Below are 17,601 nucleotides of genomic sequence, written 5' to 3' on the forward strand. Positions count from 1 at the left end.
GGGCCATAAAGCACACTGTGAAGACAAAGCCATTAAAGCGAGTGTGGAAGAGAATGCTGAGTAAGTAATATCAATCATCATAACAGTCCGGAATTCAATTACACCCAGGAATGGAAAATGATTGTTAATTTGAAAGTATTCCAAGCAGAGGTGCTTTGGAGCTCTGCATACTGGAAGACGAGCATCACAAACTTTTTGCAGAAAAGAGTTTTGTGGAAATTTATACAAATTTGCAAAGCTGTGAAAGAATCTTGACAGGGCAGCCTGACGATTAACATGCAAATGACCTTGTCCATTTCAGTGGGGCATTCATGTTCACCGTGCAGTTTTATAGGTGGCAGATGTGCTGTTTTTATGGTGACGGACAAACTGCAAGGGGTTTGAATGTGCTAGACACTCCCACTTGCATTTTTGCTCTCCTTCATTTTTAACTCATCTACTCATTCTTTGTATGATGAAACTATAGTGATGTAATTCAGCCGAAAAGCAAATTTTGTCACTGATCTGTTTTTAGCTGAAATCTTTAAATATTAACTAAATGCAATGACAGCACTGAGGCATCTGAGACATGTTTTTTGCGGAGAAAAGAACAGATTAAACAGCAGAAACAGACACTATTTGTGTTAACCTAGAAGTGTTCCTCATTGGAAAACAGGAATGATGAATTTCAAAGGTCTTGCTTCCTAGCCATGCTGTATTTTAAACTGCAGGTACTCCACTTTCATTTTTTAATAATCATGAAAGTGCCAGCGAGACTTACGACCTCACATAACGATTTGGCCACAGAGTACAGCCAGGTAAGAAATAACACCATAACTAATGCCGACACCTCAGCGCTATATAGTCTAAAGTGAAAACAGGAGGAGAATTTATCTGCAAGCCTGTGTGTGTTAAACAGTGTGGGGCATAATTTTATCTACTTTAAGTTGAATCATGAAGATCTAACTGTGTCCACATTGCTGCTATACTATAGACATCAGGCAGTCCCTCTTATTGTTTCTTTATTTTTCTTACGGAGGAGGATGACATTGTCTATGTCTCTTAAGGAAGATTAATTGCGGTGCCTGTCTCTGTGCCCAGACATCCCTGGTGTTCAGATTGAATTATGCCATTACAGTTTTTCAGCCTGCAGCGTTCCCATGCAAGATAAGCACCGGCACCACTGGGATCAATAGACAGAAAAATCTCACTTTTCACTCGGCTTAGAGGCAAGTAAGTCCAACAACTGCAGGGAACTGGTGCTAAATGATTAATTGGAGGTCCAAAAAAGGCAGCAGTTTCTAATGATACATGTAATATTTTGCACAGTGATATACATTTTTGATACAGAAGCAAAAAATTTTATCCAGTTAAAACTAGAAATGTAAATGATTGAACTGATGAATTTAATTGCATTAAATTTCTAATAACAACAGTTCCTATTTATGTATTATATTAATATTTATACATTATAGATTCAGCTCCTTGGTTTAAACAGAACCGAGTTCTCATGGAGGGTTTGTTTAGATTCGGGTCCTTATTTCATATACACACTGATGCCTGGCCCCACCTTTCTGTACTGTGTTACGTCGTCAGTACAAAGAACACTGTAATGTTTCAGTGCATTAATACAGCATTCAAGTTGATTCATGTGTGCGCTCATAAGTCTGTGTACATCAGGTATTTTACAGCGACTTTAAACATAGTTTAGCTAATCAGATTTCAGAACTGGAACTCAGTGTTTCATAATTGATATTTTGATAGTTTGTAGCCTTGATTTTGGCTTGTGAGTAACAGTTAATCATTGACTTATGATGGTTGATTATTGGTCCTATTATTAAATTTGCCAAAATTCACATTTGTAGTCATAACAAGACTGCAGGCCCTGGTGAAAGAACAGTCAACACAAACAAGTCGTTTTCTTAAAATGCAAATTACACACATGTAAAAAAAAAAAACAATAGAAACCATTCCAGTTTATGTCAATATATCTGATATCAGATATTTTCCATCACTATATTCAGTTTACAGTGCTTATTATCTTTCAACTCCCATAAAAAATGATGTTAAGAGTAGCAGAATAGCCTTAGCACATAGTCCACTTTTAGAAACACATGTTGGAAGGTATGAACACTCTGCCAGAGTGTTTACATTGTAGGATTGTGAGGATTGTGGGTTGACAGGAGCCTGCATGGGCCTGGTTGGTTAAGCCTTTTGCTATTCGTATATTGTTGTGTGATCACTAGAAGTATGTCAGTAGATTAGAGTCATTTTATTACAGGAACTTTATATGCATGTCGTGGTGCATAGCTGTGTATTTAATAAAGGGCAAGTTCTTTTTCTTTAGCACGCCTCCCCATTCCGCCTTCAAATCGAGTCCTGATCAGACCTAATACAAAAACAAAACCATCACAAGACCTGCTTCCAGGGAAAGTGCAGCCGCAAAATTAAAGGCGTTGTATTTGCATTTCAATGGGCTGTAACAGCATGCATTAGTGCGCCTGGCTTGTAGGTTCAATCATAAAATGTCCTGTCAGGCACACTAATTATGTTCGGTGGTTCCAAACGCCTGGGCACAAATCTCACCAGAGAGTGCGTTTGCAGTACTTGCCAGTCCGTGCTAGCGTGCAGCTCTCAGAGAGTCACGAGCAGTTATCTAACACTAGCTGTCTGCACTTCAGGACCATGGACAGAGCCTGACAGACTCTGTGACATTTTGTGCCCAGAAGTGCCATACAGTATGAAGTGCCTTACTGCAGGGGGATTAAATCAAATTAAGCCATCTCCAGTGCCCTCCCTTAGTGCTGTGCCAATGAAACAGAAATAATGATCAGTCTGTTTAGATTGGACTTAGTGCTACAGTGTCTTAAAGTGATAGACTCAGTCTACAGTGACATACCCACGGCTGTGCGATCAATATGTTCTTCATCCATTTGTGTCGTAGACTCTTTTAAAGATCTTTTAAAGCTGAGAAGTTGAAGTTGTAATTTGATTTCAATTATTTGTTTAGTTGTAGTTCTAATTCTAATTCATCAGTCCACACCACATCTGGGTTTAGTATAAAAGGATAGTTTTTTTCATTTAATACAGTTGAGTACCGTTATTTTGTACCAGATTTTTCCTATTTTTTATAAGACAAAACAACATGAAGTGAAGCATGTAAGTGAAACATCCATCCATCCATTTTCTAAGCCGCTTCTCCGTCAGGGTCGCAGGGGGATGCTGGAGCCTATCCCAGCAGTCTTCGGGCGGAAGGCAGGATACACCCTGGACAGGTCGCCAGTCCATCGCAGGGCAGACAGACAGACACAGACAGTCACTCACACGCACAGGGTGAACATGCAAACTCCACACAGAGAGGACCCTGGCCGCCCGGCCGGGGAATCGAACCCAGGCCCTCCTCGCTGTGAGGTGACAGCGCTACCCACCACGCCACCATGCCGCCCTAAGTGAAACATGTACATGTATTTTTTGAGTGACAAACTATGCAATTAAATATGCACTTACATAATAATAATATTGCATTCAGCAGTAATGGCTGTTGCCTTCTAAGGGTTATCCTTTCTTGCTGTGGCAAAAAGCCATGATTCTGATGTTTAATCTACTGTTCTGATAACATAATCTCTGAATGCTGTACTTGTTTTGAAATGTAAAGAATCTAATGAATTTAACATTCTTATTTTTTGAGGTCTCAAACTACTGCGCTGAGCAAACATTTCATACTTCATTTGCCTTTCATTGTTTCTCTGATGAATCAAATAAATAATAAGCATTCCATAGCGATATGAGTATGATTCCTGAATGTGTGTGCATGCTCGCTCAGGAACGATCACAGTGCATCCAGCAATAAAGACAGCACGGAGCTTCATTTATACAGTATATAAAGTAAACACAGTAGGGCTCAGACAGCTTCCTTCACCTGCTGATCCATTTTACTAACATTTGCTAACATTTACAAACATGGACATGTGCGCTCAGCAGTTAATGTGGGGGCGGATTTTGATCAGTTAAATGAGATGTATTGATGTTGACATCTTGGGTGAAATATGAGGGAATGCCTAATCATGTAGTATTTTTTTGTGTTTTCACTCATAAACTTGCTGAAATACTTTGTCATTATGAATTGTTGAGTGAAGTGACTGCACAATCCCATTTTTCAGTTGCATTTACTGTCAGGTTTAAATATGAATGCCTGTTGTTAGCGTACTGGCAGTACCAGGAGTAATAACAGAAACAATGTCATTTTTCTCTCAGTGCATAATATTCTCTGCTGTGTTATATTGTATTCAGCAGTGGTGGGATCATTGTCACAGTAGCATACATGGCTGTTTTAGCTAATAAGATAGCATTATTGCCCTCATGCTTTCATCATCTTCCACCTCTGGCTGTGAATTGCTGTTTAACTGTGACTCTTAGTTAACCATGCAGAGATGAACAAAATTGCTGCTCTGCACCCTATCAAAGCTCATGTAGTGCTCGTGCTTTACAAGGTAGGCCTTTTATTCTGAGAATTCAGCAGGCAAGCTACCTCCAGCAGGAAGACCATTATGTCTAGATCAAGGATACACAGAGCTGCATTAAAAGAAAATATTAATTTCCTTTATTAAAATGTGTACATCATTGGTAGACAAATATTACTGCGGTCCTCTGCACTGCAGTCCTGCACAGATTAGTGATTTCTCTGCACAAACACACTGCCAGCTTATTACCAAGCTCACCCAAGTTACATCATGTGTGTCGGACCAGGTAAGACATCAAAGCAAAGCATTTTATGATACAATATACTATTCATTAAAACATTAAAATAAGTCAGTCAACACTTTCTATTCTAACTAACTGTTCCTGTGTTCGGCCTGCCATTACACCACTTTTGTTACAGCTCTGTGGCCGTTATATCTCAGTAAAAATGCTTAGTTATATACATTTTCATAGGGTCATATTATATATGTAATACAATACATAGATATTCCATAGATGATACTTTGCATGGTGTGTGCCTCGTTATTAATATTAGGGAATATTGTTCAGTAATTACTATATTGTATTTGGTAACTGCTATGAAACTAATGTGCGAGTTCTGTTTTAAGGCAGTGAGGTATTGAAGTGTGGGCCTGCATACAGACACAAGGAATTTAAGACATTAACCTAGCCAGTGTTTTCGCTTTGGTCAGTCATTTTCCACCAGTTGGTCAGTATATCAGGTAAAGAACAGAATTGAACAAAACCCTAATCAGTTTAATAAAAGCATAATCATAAGATTTCTTTGACAAACTGAAAATAAGCTTTCACCCTCACTGAAATAAATTCCTGAAGCTGTAATAAAGGTAAAAAAGCACACAAAAAATCATATTTAGTTGTCGAGGCCTCTGTGTAACTGTTTTGTCTGCTTTTTTCCTCAAATAAAAGGAATACTTGATAGCCGTTACATAATTGGAGGTTGGTCTCTGATTTTTGCACAGCGCTGTATGAATCATTGATGAAGACTTAGCTTCCAATTTTTCAACTCTTCTAACTCTTTCTTTCCCTCTGAAAGAGTACAAACAGTGGCTTTCTTGAGGACAGCCTCAAGTCAGACCCACACCTTATCTGTTCACTACCTTGTACCTCTTTTAAACAGCATTCATTAGTTGATCTCGTGTTTGTTCGTCTTTAATATGCTGTATCTGGTCTGTGATGTTGAATTAATAAATATGATAAAAAGCATCATAATTAGCATTGAACATACAAAGCCCAAACATACTACTGCTGTTTCACTTAAAGCTAACAATGTTTTCCATGTTTCTCTTCTCAGCAGCCTTGTTAAGTGTTTTTCAGAGCCCTGTGTGTGTGTGTGTGTGTGCGCGTGTGTGTGTGTGTGTGTGTGTGTGTATGTGTGTGTGTGTGTGTATTTGCAGAGGCATATTTGCTCATAAGTTCTTCTACAATGCACTGGAGAAGAAGGTTGTACAGTTATTGCTTATGTATACAAAATTGTCTGACTAATATTCCCTTTAACTGCCATTGTATTGAAAGCACCTTCCTGTATATCTATAGCCTTGTGTGTATACATTAGAAAGCTCTCTCATGCTCTGTCTGCCCACACCAATCTGACTTTAAAGTGCCAACTGGGTATATAGCTGTTATATTCCTTTACGTGTGTATGAGAGTGTGAGAGCACGTGTGACCGTATTTTTGTGTGCAAAAATTTATATGCGTACACCCTAGAGCCGAACACTACATTATTTGTTAAATGTTGTCACGAAATTGACCTTTGTAGTGCTGATTTTGCAGAAAGCTGCACTATGCAAATGAGCCCTTTAACCAATCATCAAGTGTTTTACTGTTTTATGTTCAGCCTGACCAATCACTTATGCAGATTTGTGCAGATATTGTATTTATATTGATATATATATTGTATTTATTTGGATATACAAATTTGAAATAAGTAAATTTAATGCAACATGCTTCAGTTTCAGTTTACAGTTATAAATATTGTGTTTTAATTACTGTTGGCACATGAAAACACGTTTAATAAAATCATATTATTTGGGTATTTAATTGCAGTTAATCATACTTGGTGAACCTAAACCAAGCCGTTTTTGTTATTGATGTATGAGTGCACAAAATAAGCCTCACTGAAATGTATTTATTACTTTCAGTAATTGAATTACATTATTTTCACGTGAGCACAGGATTCCAGCTCCTGTGTTATTGTAGCCTCTTGCTCTCGTTGGTACAGCTTGTGTATTCTGGTTACAGGCTCTTAAATGGAACTGGAACCAGTCTGCTGTTGTTTTTGTTAATTTGCTGCTTGTAGGTTGTAGCTGTTTGCGCTATGTGGTGGTTTAAAAGGTCAAACTAAGAAAAAGCATTAACAGTATTACAAAAAAATTCTGCCTTGTTAATGAGGCATTTACACTTTAACAGCCCTAGTTTTAATGAAGTACGACAAAATCAAATCATCAGAACAAATCAAATTTATTTGTATAGCGCTTTTTACACCTGATGTTGTCACAAAGCAGCTTCACAGAATATAACAATAAGAGAAAACAATATAATAATTGAAAAAGCAGTGTAATGTAAAATAATGGTATAGTAACAGTAATCTATTTGTCAGATTATTAACAATGCATTTTGTTATGGGTATATGAGTTGACAAAATGAGCTTCATCAGAATATATTTATTTCAATAATTTTCCTGAAACCTGGACATAAAGGTGAACTGCATTTTTCATGACCAGTGAGAGCAACAGTGGCTGCATCTTTCAACTTGTGATTGTAGCCTCTGGCTCTTATATGTTATGTCTTGTTTTGAGGGGAACTGGAGCTTTACACTGTTGCTTTTGTTAGTTTGCTGCTCTTGGATTTATTCATAGTTCTTCTGTGAGTACTGTCTAGCGTAGTTTGCTGAAGGTGGTCTAATGTTACTGATGTTGCTTCATGTGATGCACTTTGGTGATAAAATAAATTTACTCCACAGCAGTAGCTGGAAATAAGTCATCAGTGGAGCCATCAGTGGAACTCATTTAAAATCTGTATTTGAATGAGAGGGCTACAGTGGTAACACACAGTATGTGAATTCAGGCTGGAACAGGAACAGCAGATTTTTAGAGGGATCAAACTAGGAAAAAAGCATCAACGGCATTAAAATAGTGGTGTCAATGATTTATGATGTAACAATATGGAATTTTGTCCTTAGTGTACAGCCCTAATGCACCCATTGTATTAAGAATAGCTCTGACCCTTTACTTGATGTCTCTCCTCAGCTTGTGGGGCTGCAAACGCTGGTGCGGAAGATGAGGGAGAGTCGGAGGCTGGCTGGATTGAAGGTGCTGCTATCTTACTTTCAGTGGTTTGTGTGGTTCTTGTCACCGCCTTCAACGACTGGAGCAAGGAGAAGCAGTTCAGGGGTTTACAGAGCCGCATCGAACAGGAGCAGAAATTCCAAGTGGTGCGCGGAGCACAGGTCATCCAACTCCCTGTGGCTGACATTGTGGTCGGCGACATCGCACAAATTAAGTACGGTATGTATTGCTTCATTTGCATTTGCATAGTACTTCTTGCAGTACAGTTCAGTAAAGGGTGGGTGATATGATGTGTTATCCTTATTGTGATAAATGACATAATAATATCTTGTTTGAGTAAATTATGGCTGTGAACAGTAGTTCTTTCCTTATTTTCCTTCTCCTCTTCCTTTTTAAAAAGTAAATGTTTAATTTATTAAAAAATAATTTGTAGTTTCTCAGGAGTTGTATAGTTATATGGTTATATAGTTTTCTTAAATGTGGCGCTAATGTGTTGCTGGTGCAAAAAATATAGTTGTATTTTCTCCAATAAAAAATATAAATATCGTATTATCTTAGTTTAATGTCACTTGTAGTATGCTGATGTCTCAGTTGCAAGCCAGCTCAATTTCCTGTTCCACCTTAAATGATGCAGCTGTTACATTCTGGTCCTTCAGGCATCAGAACTGCTGCACCATTTAAGGTGGATCAGGAAAATTCTAACACCCGATGCTGGCATATAGCTGACTTCAGCTTCATATCACTGAAGAGTTAGGGGTGGGTGATGATAAATAATTGTCCTCTTTGAAGGCATATGATTCCCTAAATATAACTAAAGCCCAGCAGTGAGAAGCTGAACTTTACCCTCCTCTGCTAACACTGGAGACTGGCAGGATCGCTTACAGAGCAGCGTTAGTAGCGTGTTATTGAAGTAATGTTCTCCTTTGTTTGAGGGTTGCCCTGTTTTGTAAAAATAAGATTTCAACCACTTCCCCCTGAAACTTAGTTCCCAGAGGCAGGGTGACCCTCGAAAACAAGGTGTAGTGTTAAAAGTAAGAAATGGGATTTGGCCTAAGCAAAGCAGAATTTTTGACCAAGGCAATTTCAATTGCCTTGATTCTTTCATGCTACCAAAGTGGGTTGCTTCTGATGTGCTGGCAAAGATGTTTAGGTCATTATCCATGGTGTACTGATGGAGTGGGAGGTAGAAAATGTGGAGCTGTTGACAGTGACAGATAGAGCCTGTGGGGGAGAAGACTTGGCAGTTTGGAAAAAGGAATCCATCTTGGCTAGTCGAAGCTTAAAGTTGATGCGTGCCATTCTGTGGCACTCTATTATTTTTGAATCTGAGCGGGTGTGGAGAGAAAATTATATGCATGGCAAGCTTGGGCGAAGGAGGAGGGCCATGTGAAGTTCAGCAGCAAACTCTGGGGAACTTGGACAGGAAAGTTGTTGGGCTTATCAGACCAAGCACTGCTAGCAGCCTTTGGATAATCAGATTTAATAGTACGATACAAGCCAAACGAGAGATGCTATCATTTTGATGTTGAGGAATGAGTCTTAGGACCAATACATTTAGAAGAACCCATAACTCAGGTCTGTATAGTGCGATAGCTAAGCAAAGTCAACTGTTGATGCACTCACATGCATGCCATACTTTTTAATGTTGTCATTGGGGTTTGATAAACAAGTGTAGAAGACTGGATTCACCACAACAGCTTACTGTAACCTCTTCGGTTTAGTTTTAGCCTTAGAGTTAGCTCCTGCACATTTGAAGGAGAGGAGCAGCCTCTGTCATTCAAGCCTCCTCCTCACAAAAGATTTCCGTGGTTTGATTTAGGTTAACATGGTTTCCATAAGCCACATCTCCATGTTAAAACAATTCTGCATGTTTTGAAAATAAATGTAATTTTCCAGAGCTTACACATCTATATATGTCATTTTAAAGCTGTGATGTTCAAACATTTAAGACTTGATGTCGTCTAATCTTGTCTCAAGTGCCTAAATCTTACTTGATTCTTGCTTATGCTTGCAAATTGAGAACTTCTGTGTCGTATTCTCATGTATCCTCTTCCAGGTGACCTACTTCCAGCTGATGGAATCTTGATACAAGGCAACGATCTGAAGATTGATGAGAGCTCTCTAACGGGAGAGTCGGATCACGTCCGAAAATCTGCAGACAAAGACCCCATGCTTCTTTCTGGTTAGATCCTATTCTGTTACTACATGTCACTGATTATTAGAGGTAGTATCGGTAGGATCTGAATGATGTGTCCTAAAAGGAATATGATGCATTGTAAGTGTTTATATGGTTATACATAACATTGGACAACAAATGTGTGTGAAAAAATGAAACATTTTTCCACTGAACACTTACGCTGCTGTCATATTAACGCCTGCTGCTATTTTATTCAATAATGGTTATACGGTGTAGATTGAAATACGTCAGGCTACATACCAGTACATATTTTAAAATGTTTTATTTAATACTCCAGGTTGTTTTGGAGAATCAAAAGGTTATTAAATTATAAAAAAAATATTATACAATACCAAACTATAGTTAATGTGATCACCTCATTTCCAATATAAAGAATTGTGTATATTAATTATTATTCATCTCAGTTATGTAGCTTTCTCAGTCATTATGAAACGGTCTACAGCTTTGTTCATCATGCTGAACACGTTCATTTTTTTAGCTTCCTACTAATTAGTTGACATATCTGAAATTGTAAAGTGCTACAATCATTTTAGAGATTTATCTGCAACAAAATGCATTGAATTTCTCTTCATTAAAACTTGTGAACTAAAGTGTATATGAGGTGCCAAATGATTTAGTAACGGTCACGTGGCTCATTGGAATATAGTTAGACAGAATCCAATGTCATTTGAAGCTAATGCAGTGAAAATGAATATGAAATGACATCATTACAGATCACTAATTCTGGAGGTTTTCCTTTTGCTTGTTGGCTGACAGACTGACGAACTTTGTTGAAACGTGCATGCATGAGGAATATAGCCCACCCAAACACCAATCGTCCAGATGACAAAGCAAATGAAGTAAAAGTAACATAGCTAGCAGTAGCTGACAAGGCTGGTTACTGAGAGGAGAAGCAGCATTACACACCACGGCTTTAGCTGACCTAACTCTGTGTGGCATTAGAAGCCAGCGTCCTAGTGGTGCCGGCTTGGTCTCTCGCTTTTCATGCTGCACGGCGTAAGGTAAGCTAAAGCTGATATGTTCCATGAAGGTGTGTGTCCTTGCTTGAAATACTGTCCTGTGGTTTAGTGCAAGCTGAGAGAAATTCTTTACTGGCTCTTTGTGAGCTCGAAAGAAATGAAAGAAGAAAGAACACATAGCATGCAGAGTAGTAAAGTGTTATGACCAGGGACAGGCATTCTAATGTTCATATTCATAAACACAAAATATTTGAAGATTAACAAGAAAATTCTTTTGCATTTTTTATCTAAAATGGTGCCCAAAGAGTTCAAATTAAACTAAGCAACAAACCTGAACCTACAACTGTGAGGTGTGGGGTTTGAGGGGTGTCATGTTCTAACAGCTGTGTCCTCATCACTTTTAAAATCGCTGTTTCTCTCCTGCTGCTATTTAAAAGTTGTGTGGCCTGGCGATCCAGCAAAACTTGGCTTGCCTAGTCTTGTTTCACTTCAAGTTAATGTCCTTTTTACTTTATACTTTTCGAACTTCCTGTTTTTTTAACTCAAAATAAACCTTGTAGTTTGATTACGCAGCAGTGGCTGTACCCTTTGTACCAGCTGTTTACATGCATTTCTTAGTGTTCTTGCATCTTGTGTAGCATTACTTCTTTCACACACGTTTGCTGTGCTTGTCCCAGCACAACCTTCGTCCCGTACATTCTGTGCTACAGATGGTTATCTACGATTATTTACCGTATCTGCCTAAGTATCTCTCATCGTCCTGCTAGCATTACTTACTGCAGTGTGCATCCTGAATTACCAGGCACCCATGTGATGGAGGGCTCAGGTCGGATGGTGGTCACGGCTGTTGGTGTGAACTCTCAGACTGGGATCATCTTTACCCTGCTCGGTGCTGGCGGTGAAGAGGAGGAGAAAAAGGAGAAGAAAGGTACAGTATGTAACAGAAGCCTAGTTCCTCAGACATTTTATAGCAGGCTGTGGCCAAAGGTTCTGGTTCATTTGTGCACCCGTACTTGCTTCCTATAATTAGATTCTGTTTTGTTTGCTTAACCCTTAGAAGTTAACCCTTAGAAGAACCCACAGCTATGTCCAGCGATAACCAAAGCTTGTTGTTATTCTATAAATTCCATTGATTCTAAACTTAACTAAACTATTAAAATAACTTATTTTGGTAGTTAAGAAAAAACTTTATTTTTTTGCGAGGTTCTTGTCTTTGTGACTTTTGAAAGTTTCAGCAGACTCAATCTTATCCATACAGAATCTAAATTGAACGTTTGAATTATCATTCAAACGTTTAAACGAGTGTTTCAATTGAAGCTGAATTAACACAGCCATCATCTCAGAATTAGTTTTTTGCAAAATGTATAAAATTGACAGCAAAATTAATTTTTGAATATACAATGAAAAACAAGTGTGCACATCAGAATTGTTTCTCTTTGTTTTACTTAGTTTAGTTTGTATCTACACCAGATATAATAGGAAGATTTCAAACATTTATTCATGTAATTTTTTGCTGTTCCTAATAATATAGTTCCTATAATAACCTAAACAACACCACAGTGAGGTAAAATTGTTTTTAACCTCTTGGACTATGCAAAGTTATGTACCACATACTTCTAATACTAATGCAGTGATACTTTGATGGGAGGTTTTACAAATCTACCTGTTTGTTGTTGTTTTTGTGAGCAGCAGGTTGCTATTAACAAGTTGATTGCATGAGCATTGCTAAATATACATGAACAAATAATGACTAGAAGACAGAAGTCACTGACGTATAGTGACTGAAACTCAGAAATTGTTAAGTGAATAGGCTACTTTTACCTGTAAACAATGTGAAATTATTATTAATTAGTAAAAATGATCATAATTAGTAAATAACAAAGAAACAGTTGATTTTGATTGCTGTGCTAAAGCAAGATGAGAGCTCAATATGAGAGAAATTTGCTAAATAATGAAAAACACGTTTCTTCCTAACCACGTATGGTTAGTACATATCAACAAAGGTAGGTTTGTTATTATTTTAGGCTCTAGAATTAATCATTTTTGATCTCCTCTAACATGAAGACTGAATTGCTAGACTGGTTTGTGTTTGCCTTTTTCCTTCCTTGTGATTGCAGCCGGCAGGCTTCATCAGTATATGTACCAAATGTACTTTACGCATTACAGAAATAATATACACTGGTTCAAGCTCCAACCGTGCCATGTACTGCCTGTAGTCAGGGGCCTGCAACATTATAGTTGTCTATGTTCTTGTTGGGATTTAAGGATGGTAGGGTTTCTCTTCTCTGTTTCTAAATGACAGTGGTCCGCACAGCGTTGTTACATTGAGTATAGTCTCATCCTTGCCCCTGTCTGTTGAACAAAGAGCTTTTTGTCTTATTTTGTCTTTAATTGCCTAAATCTATAAATCTAGTTTTATCTGACATCATGTGCCTTGAATATTTGCTAGGCATTTTTAGGCAAAATCATTGATTCGATACCAACAATGCAAAATGGCACTTCTCCAGAATTCCTTAGAATTTAGAATTTAAAGGACATGTCATGGCAAATCCAATTAGGTTTTCTGCTTCATCACTTGTTTTATTCGAAGCATTAACTGAATGATTGTTCATGCATTTGCGGACCACTGCTATGTGACATGCAAGCAACACAGGTATCTTCTTAGCCAGTAGGGCCATATGAATTGCTGATGTTAGTGATCTGTCAGTGCAAGGCCTTATGTTCTTGTTATTCTGCAAACCACAATACAGGTCAGGCAGTGAAGGATGGCCAACAACTAGCAGGTAGAGTATTCCTCTATGTGCCCAGACCCTGTTTTACCCCAGGTATATCCAGCAGCACAGTGTCCCCTTTAACCCGTTTAATACCCTACTAAACTCCCTCTCCCATCCTCAGCCCAGCTTTGATCACAGTGATTCTTCACTTAAAAAGAGAAGCTCACCCAATGCATCTTTTTAAGTACACAGATTAAGTGCATTCCATCTATATTCCTGCATAGATGTGCTGATCAATGGGTCGACCGAATCTTCTTTTCAAAACAACTAACTTCATGCACGATCAATTGAGAGCATACATTATTTACTAATAATTGGATTGTAGTAGAACCACATTTGTAGAACCAGATTACTTCTAGGTTTGTCTTGTAGGTCTATATTAGACTTTGATGTTAGGAGAGAGTGTGGCACAACCTAATGTAGGTAAACACATAAGTAAGCACATGCTTTTGGTCGTCTTTGAATTTTGACAGCTGTCTGATCGAGCCTATAACCAACTCTCAGAAGGCTCGCCAGGCTAATATACAGCCTCCACATGGCAGGGCTAGCTTTAACAAGCTTTTACAACCAAGCTCCTCAAAACAAACAAAAGGAGAATCTCAATATGATTTCAAAGCAGCTGATTTTTTAGAAGTTTTTTTTCTCCACATTTAACAACATCAAACTGTAAATTTACCAGACTTTTTCAGTGACTGTTACAGCTAGCTCCTCATCCTGTTGCTACTAACCCCGCCTATGGGTATTGGAAGTTGTTACATTTTCATTTATTTTCAACAGAGATGTGTAGGTTGCTTGTATAAAAATGGTTGTGGGTATATTTGATGTAACGTTATTTACCTGAAAGCAAAATGTGCTAGGTTGTGCAACCCTCTCTGCTACTCCATATACAGTTGTAGTGACCAGAGGATGCCCATGATTTCTGAGACTAGCCTATGTTATGCATATGAAAAGTTTGCAATTCATGTGGTTCATGTTATTTTTTCTCTGGTGAATTATTTAAAGGCTATGAACTGCTAGTGGTTTACTGAAAGTGTTTGACCAGAAACCACCAAGGCCTATTTTAATAAAAATGTCACTCGAGTGTTGTAGAATCATAGAAATCTGATTGTCTAACATCTAACATGGTGCAATGTGCAGGGTAGGTGGTTGACGCTTTTCTGGTCCAAAAAGATGTGCTTAACATCAGTCGCTCCTTATTCTGCTTTTCATAACACCAGCATAATTATTTGATTTCCATAAAACTGGAAGAATCTGATTTTTTTCAGATCTTTGTATTTTATGGTAGATTTACCAAACCACTACTGCTCTGGTGTCTGAAAACTGGTCATTCCTCACTCTGTTGTGCCATTGATGATGGTGTTGTTTTGTGCTTCAGTTTTGTTTGTCTTACCCATGTTATGTGTGAACTTGTCTTATGTTGCATTTTGAATGTTTTTGCCCATTGATGCCATTCATTTGAATCTCCTTTCAGTTGAAAGCAGCATATTTGAAAACTGTACTAAACGTGGTAACAACGCTCTTAACCATGCTGTTTTTGTTCACTGTTATTTTTTATTTTTTGCCCATTGTTATTCGCTAGACCATCCCTCCTCCCACCCCATCGCAACTATAGCTACCGATGGTGCTGCAGGCACAAATGCCCCTGGTAATACCAGCCTAGTCAATGGTAGGTTGAGAAGACCTCCGTTGTCCCTTCCTCATGGCTCCATCCTTCTCCCTCTTTTCTTTCTTTTCTCTCTTTGTTTCTCTCTTGACAGCCCTTCTACTGCATGTGAAATTTGTGAACTCCTGTTTTTGCTCTTCTGTTCTACCCTTTTTTTGTTATGGTGCCAATGGCTATTTGTGTAAAGGAGTAAACTGTATTGGCAAGGCTTCAGATGACAGTGTCAGGGTGGAAGATATTAACATTCTGTTACAGGACTAAGGTGAAAGGTGCGTGACATTAATCCACAGGTCATGTAGTCAATTACAGCACACAGAGACAGAAATCTGAAGGAGATTAATCCCACTACACACTGTCTGTTGCCTTAGGAAAAGCACATTCATTCTAAACAGGCATTCCCAACAACTCTGCTGACCCCTTCCTCTATACATCGCACTCCTAATTGGACATTTTCAGTGTACTAGGATTCCAAATGCATTGAAAAGATTACTGCAACCTTCAAAATTGTCTTCTTGACACAAATTCTGGCAGAAAATGTAACAACATGTAAAGAACAAGAATGATATTTTTGACTATTCTGTGTGCGCATCGCCAGTGATAAAATCGCTCGGCCTCTGTTGGTCTCTGGTGGGCGTTTTGAGTCAAGAGAGGCAGGCAGCAAGTTCAACTGGATTGCGTGATCATTTTAAACATATATATTTAAAGGAAGGGAGCTAGTACAAACCAGTGTCAGCCTACATAGGCCTTATTTGTTCACTAACATTACGTGAGAGAAAAATATTTGAATGTGGACTAATTTATTCTCCACCTGCCCAGAATAGCCTAGTGGGCTGAACAGTTAAACTCTTGTTAATACGTGATGAGGCATAACCTACATCTGTCTCAGGAAAGCATATTGTAATGTACTTCATTATCTGTGCATTGAGCAAAACAGTTCTATAGCCTAGAGCATAGTCACAGTGAGGCATATTGTCATACTTATTTAAAATTAAAAGACACACCTTTGAACACACCTTTTTGAGATCTCTCTATATAAGCTTTATCACTGTTGTGAGCAGCTTGTCATATCCAAAACGGTAACTTTACAGGAGAAGGAAAAAACCTACTTTACTTTGAATGTAGGTCAATGGAAAAATACATTTTTTTGGCTGTTTCTTTCATCATGAGGAACAATGTAAAGGGCAACAGGCATTTTCAAATTTTGTAAAAAACTAAAAAATACCTGGTATACCTGTATGTAGAAGTGCTTGTGACAGCAGTTACTGTGCTGCCTGCCACATCGCATCGCTGCCTCACATTAAAATGAAATGTCTTCCAGCTGTCCTGATGCTTTGTAGTTGGAGATGTGCCCCCACAGTCATAGACCTTCTCCTTATTTCTGTCATATAAATCTGTAACATTTGATTCATTTTCATTAAGTTGAATAATTTAGTAAAAATAATAAAGGAATAGTTTGGCCAAATATAAAAAAAAACAATTACACAGATTTCCTTGAAATATTATCAGGCAGCAAAAGACTTGTTTGGTGTCTGACATTTGCTTCTTTAGTTTTGCAATGTAGGCGTCACAGCTATTAGCTTTATGCATGGCCTAAGTAATGGCCATTTTGCATGAAAAGAAATAAGTGAAGTATGAATAAATTGACAAAATGAAAGCTAAAAGCATTATTAACCACCTTGAGGCCTGAATTTTGTCTGTAATGTAGTCCATGTTTATAGATAATAGTACGTTATATAGTGACAGAAATTTCATAATAAAGTCTGTTTAAGACGACTGAACAACTCGGCACAATTTGAGGCAAGTGTGTGCTGTCTAGGCATGGTGTTAGCACAGTGCTAATTGGGCATGTTAAGTCTTCTATTGCTTGTTAACTTCACACAGCAACCATCTTGGCTGCTAATACTTTTAGTGGAAATTTTTGTAAATTTGATTCGTTTGACGTTTTTAATGTCAGTTTCTATTTTTCTTACAGAAACATTTTGTCATCTTTAATAACTTTTATCTTTTGTTCAGGTGACTCTGTATGAGTATATATGTATAGTATGGGGTGTCCACTCCTGTCCATAAAGGGGCAGTGAAGCTGCATATTTTCATTACAATGAAGTAAAAATTCTCCTGATTTCACGCGGTTAATCAAATTATGTTTTAAGGCAAAATGGTTTACACGGTGCTGTTTGCTTAGGAAAACTCTTAATCATTGTGTTGTTGGTTCTGAGACCCCCCCCCCCCACCTCCCCACCCCCCG

At 38.1% G+C, this 17,601-nt stretch overlaps 1 protein-coding gene across 11 annotated transcripts in view; it reads left to right on the plus strand.

Annotated features, from left to right (window-relative positions):
• The window catches only part of atp2b2 (ATPase plasma membrane Ca2+ transporting 2), a 156,794-nt gene that overhangs the window by 109,903 nt on the left and 29,290 nt on the right, over positions 1-17,601 (plus strand). For 8 of the 11 annotated variants that reach the window (XM_017704753.2, XM_017704758.2, XM_017704757.2 and 5 more), the window contains exons 4-8: positions 7,725-7,982; positions 9,820-9,945; positions 11,722-11,847; positions 13,670-13,702; positions 15,273-15,359. In XM_017704753.2, the coding sequence (XP_017560242.1) occupies positions 7,725-7,982; positions 9,820-9,945; positions 11,722-11,847; positions 13,670-13,702; positions 15,273-15,359 (630 nt within the window). The remainder of the gene's footprint in view (positions 1-7,724; positions 7,983-9,819; positions 9,946-11,721; positions 11,848-13,669; positions 13,703-15,272; positions 15,360-17,601) is intronic. The other 3 variants (XM_037532390.1, XM_017704756.2, XM_017704754.2) reach the window with 2 other exon arrangements.

The sequence above is a fragment of the Pygocentrus nattereri genome, chromosome 21 (assembly GCF_015220715.1).
Source record: "Pygocentrus nattereri isolate fPygNat1 chromosome 21, fPygNat1.pri, whole genome shotgun sequence".
Lineage (NCBI taxonomy): Eukaryota > Metazoa > Chordata > Actinopteri > Characiformes > Serrasalmidae > Pygocentrus > Pygocentrus nattereri.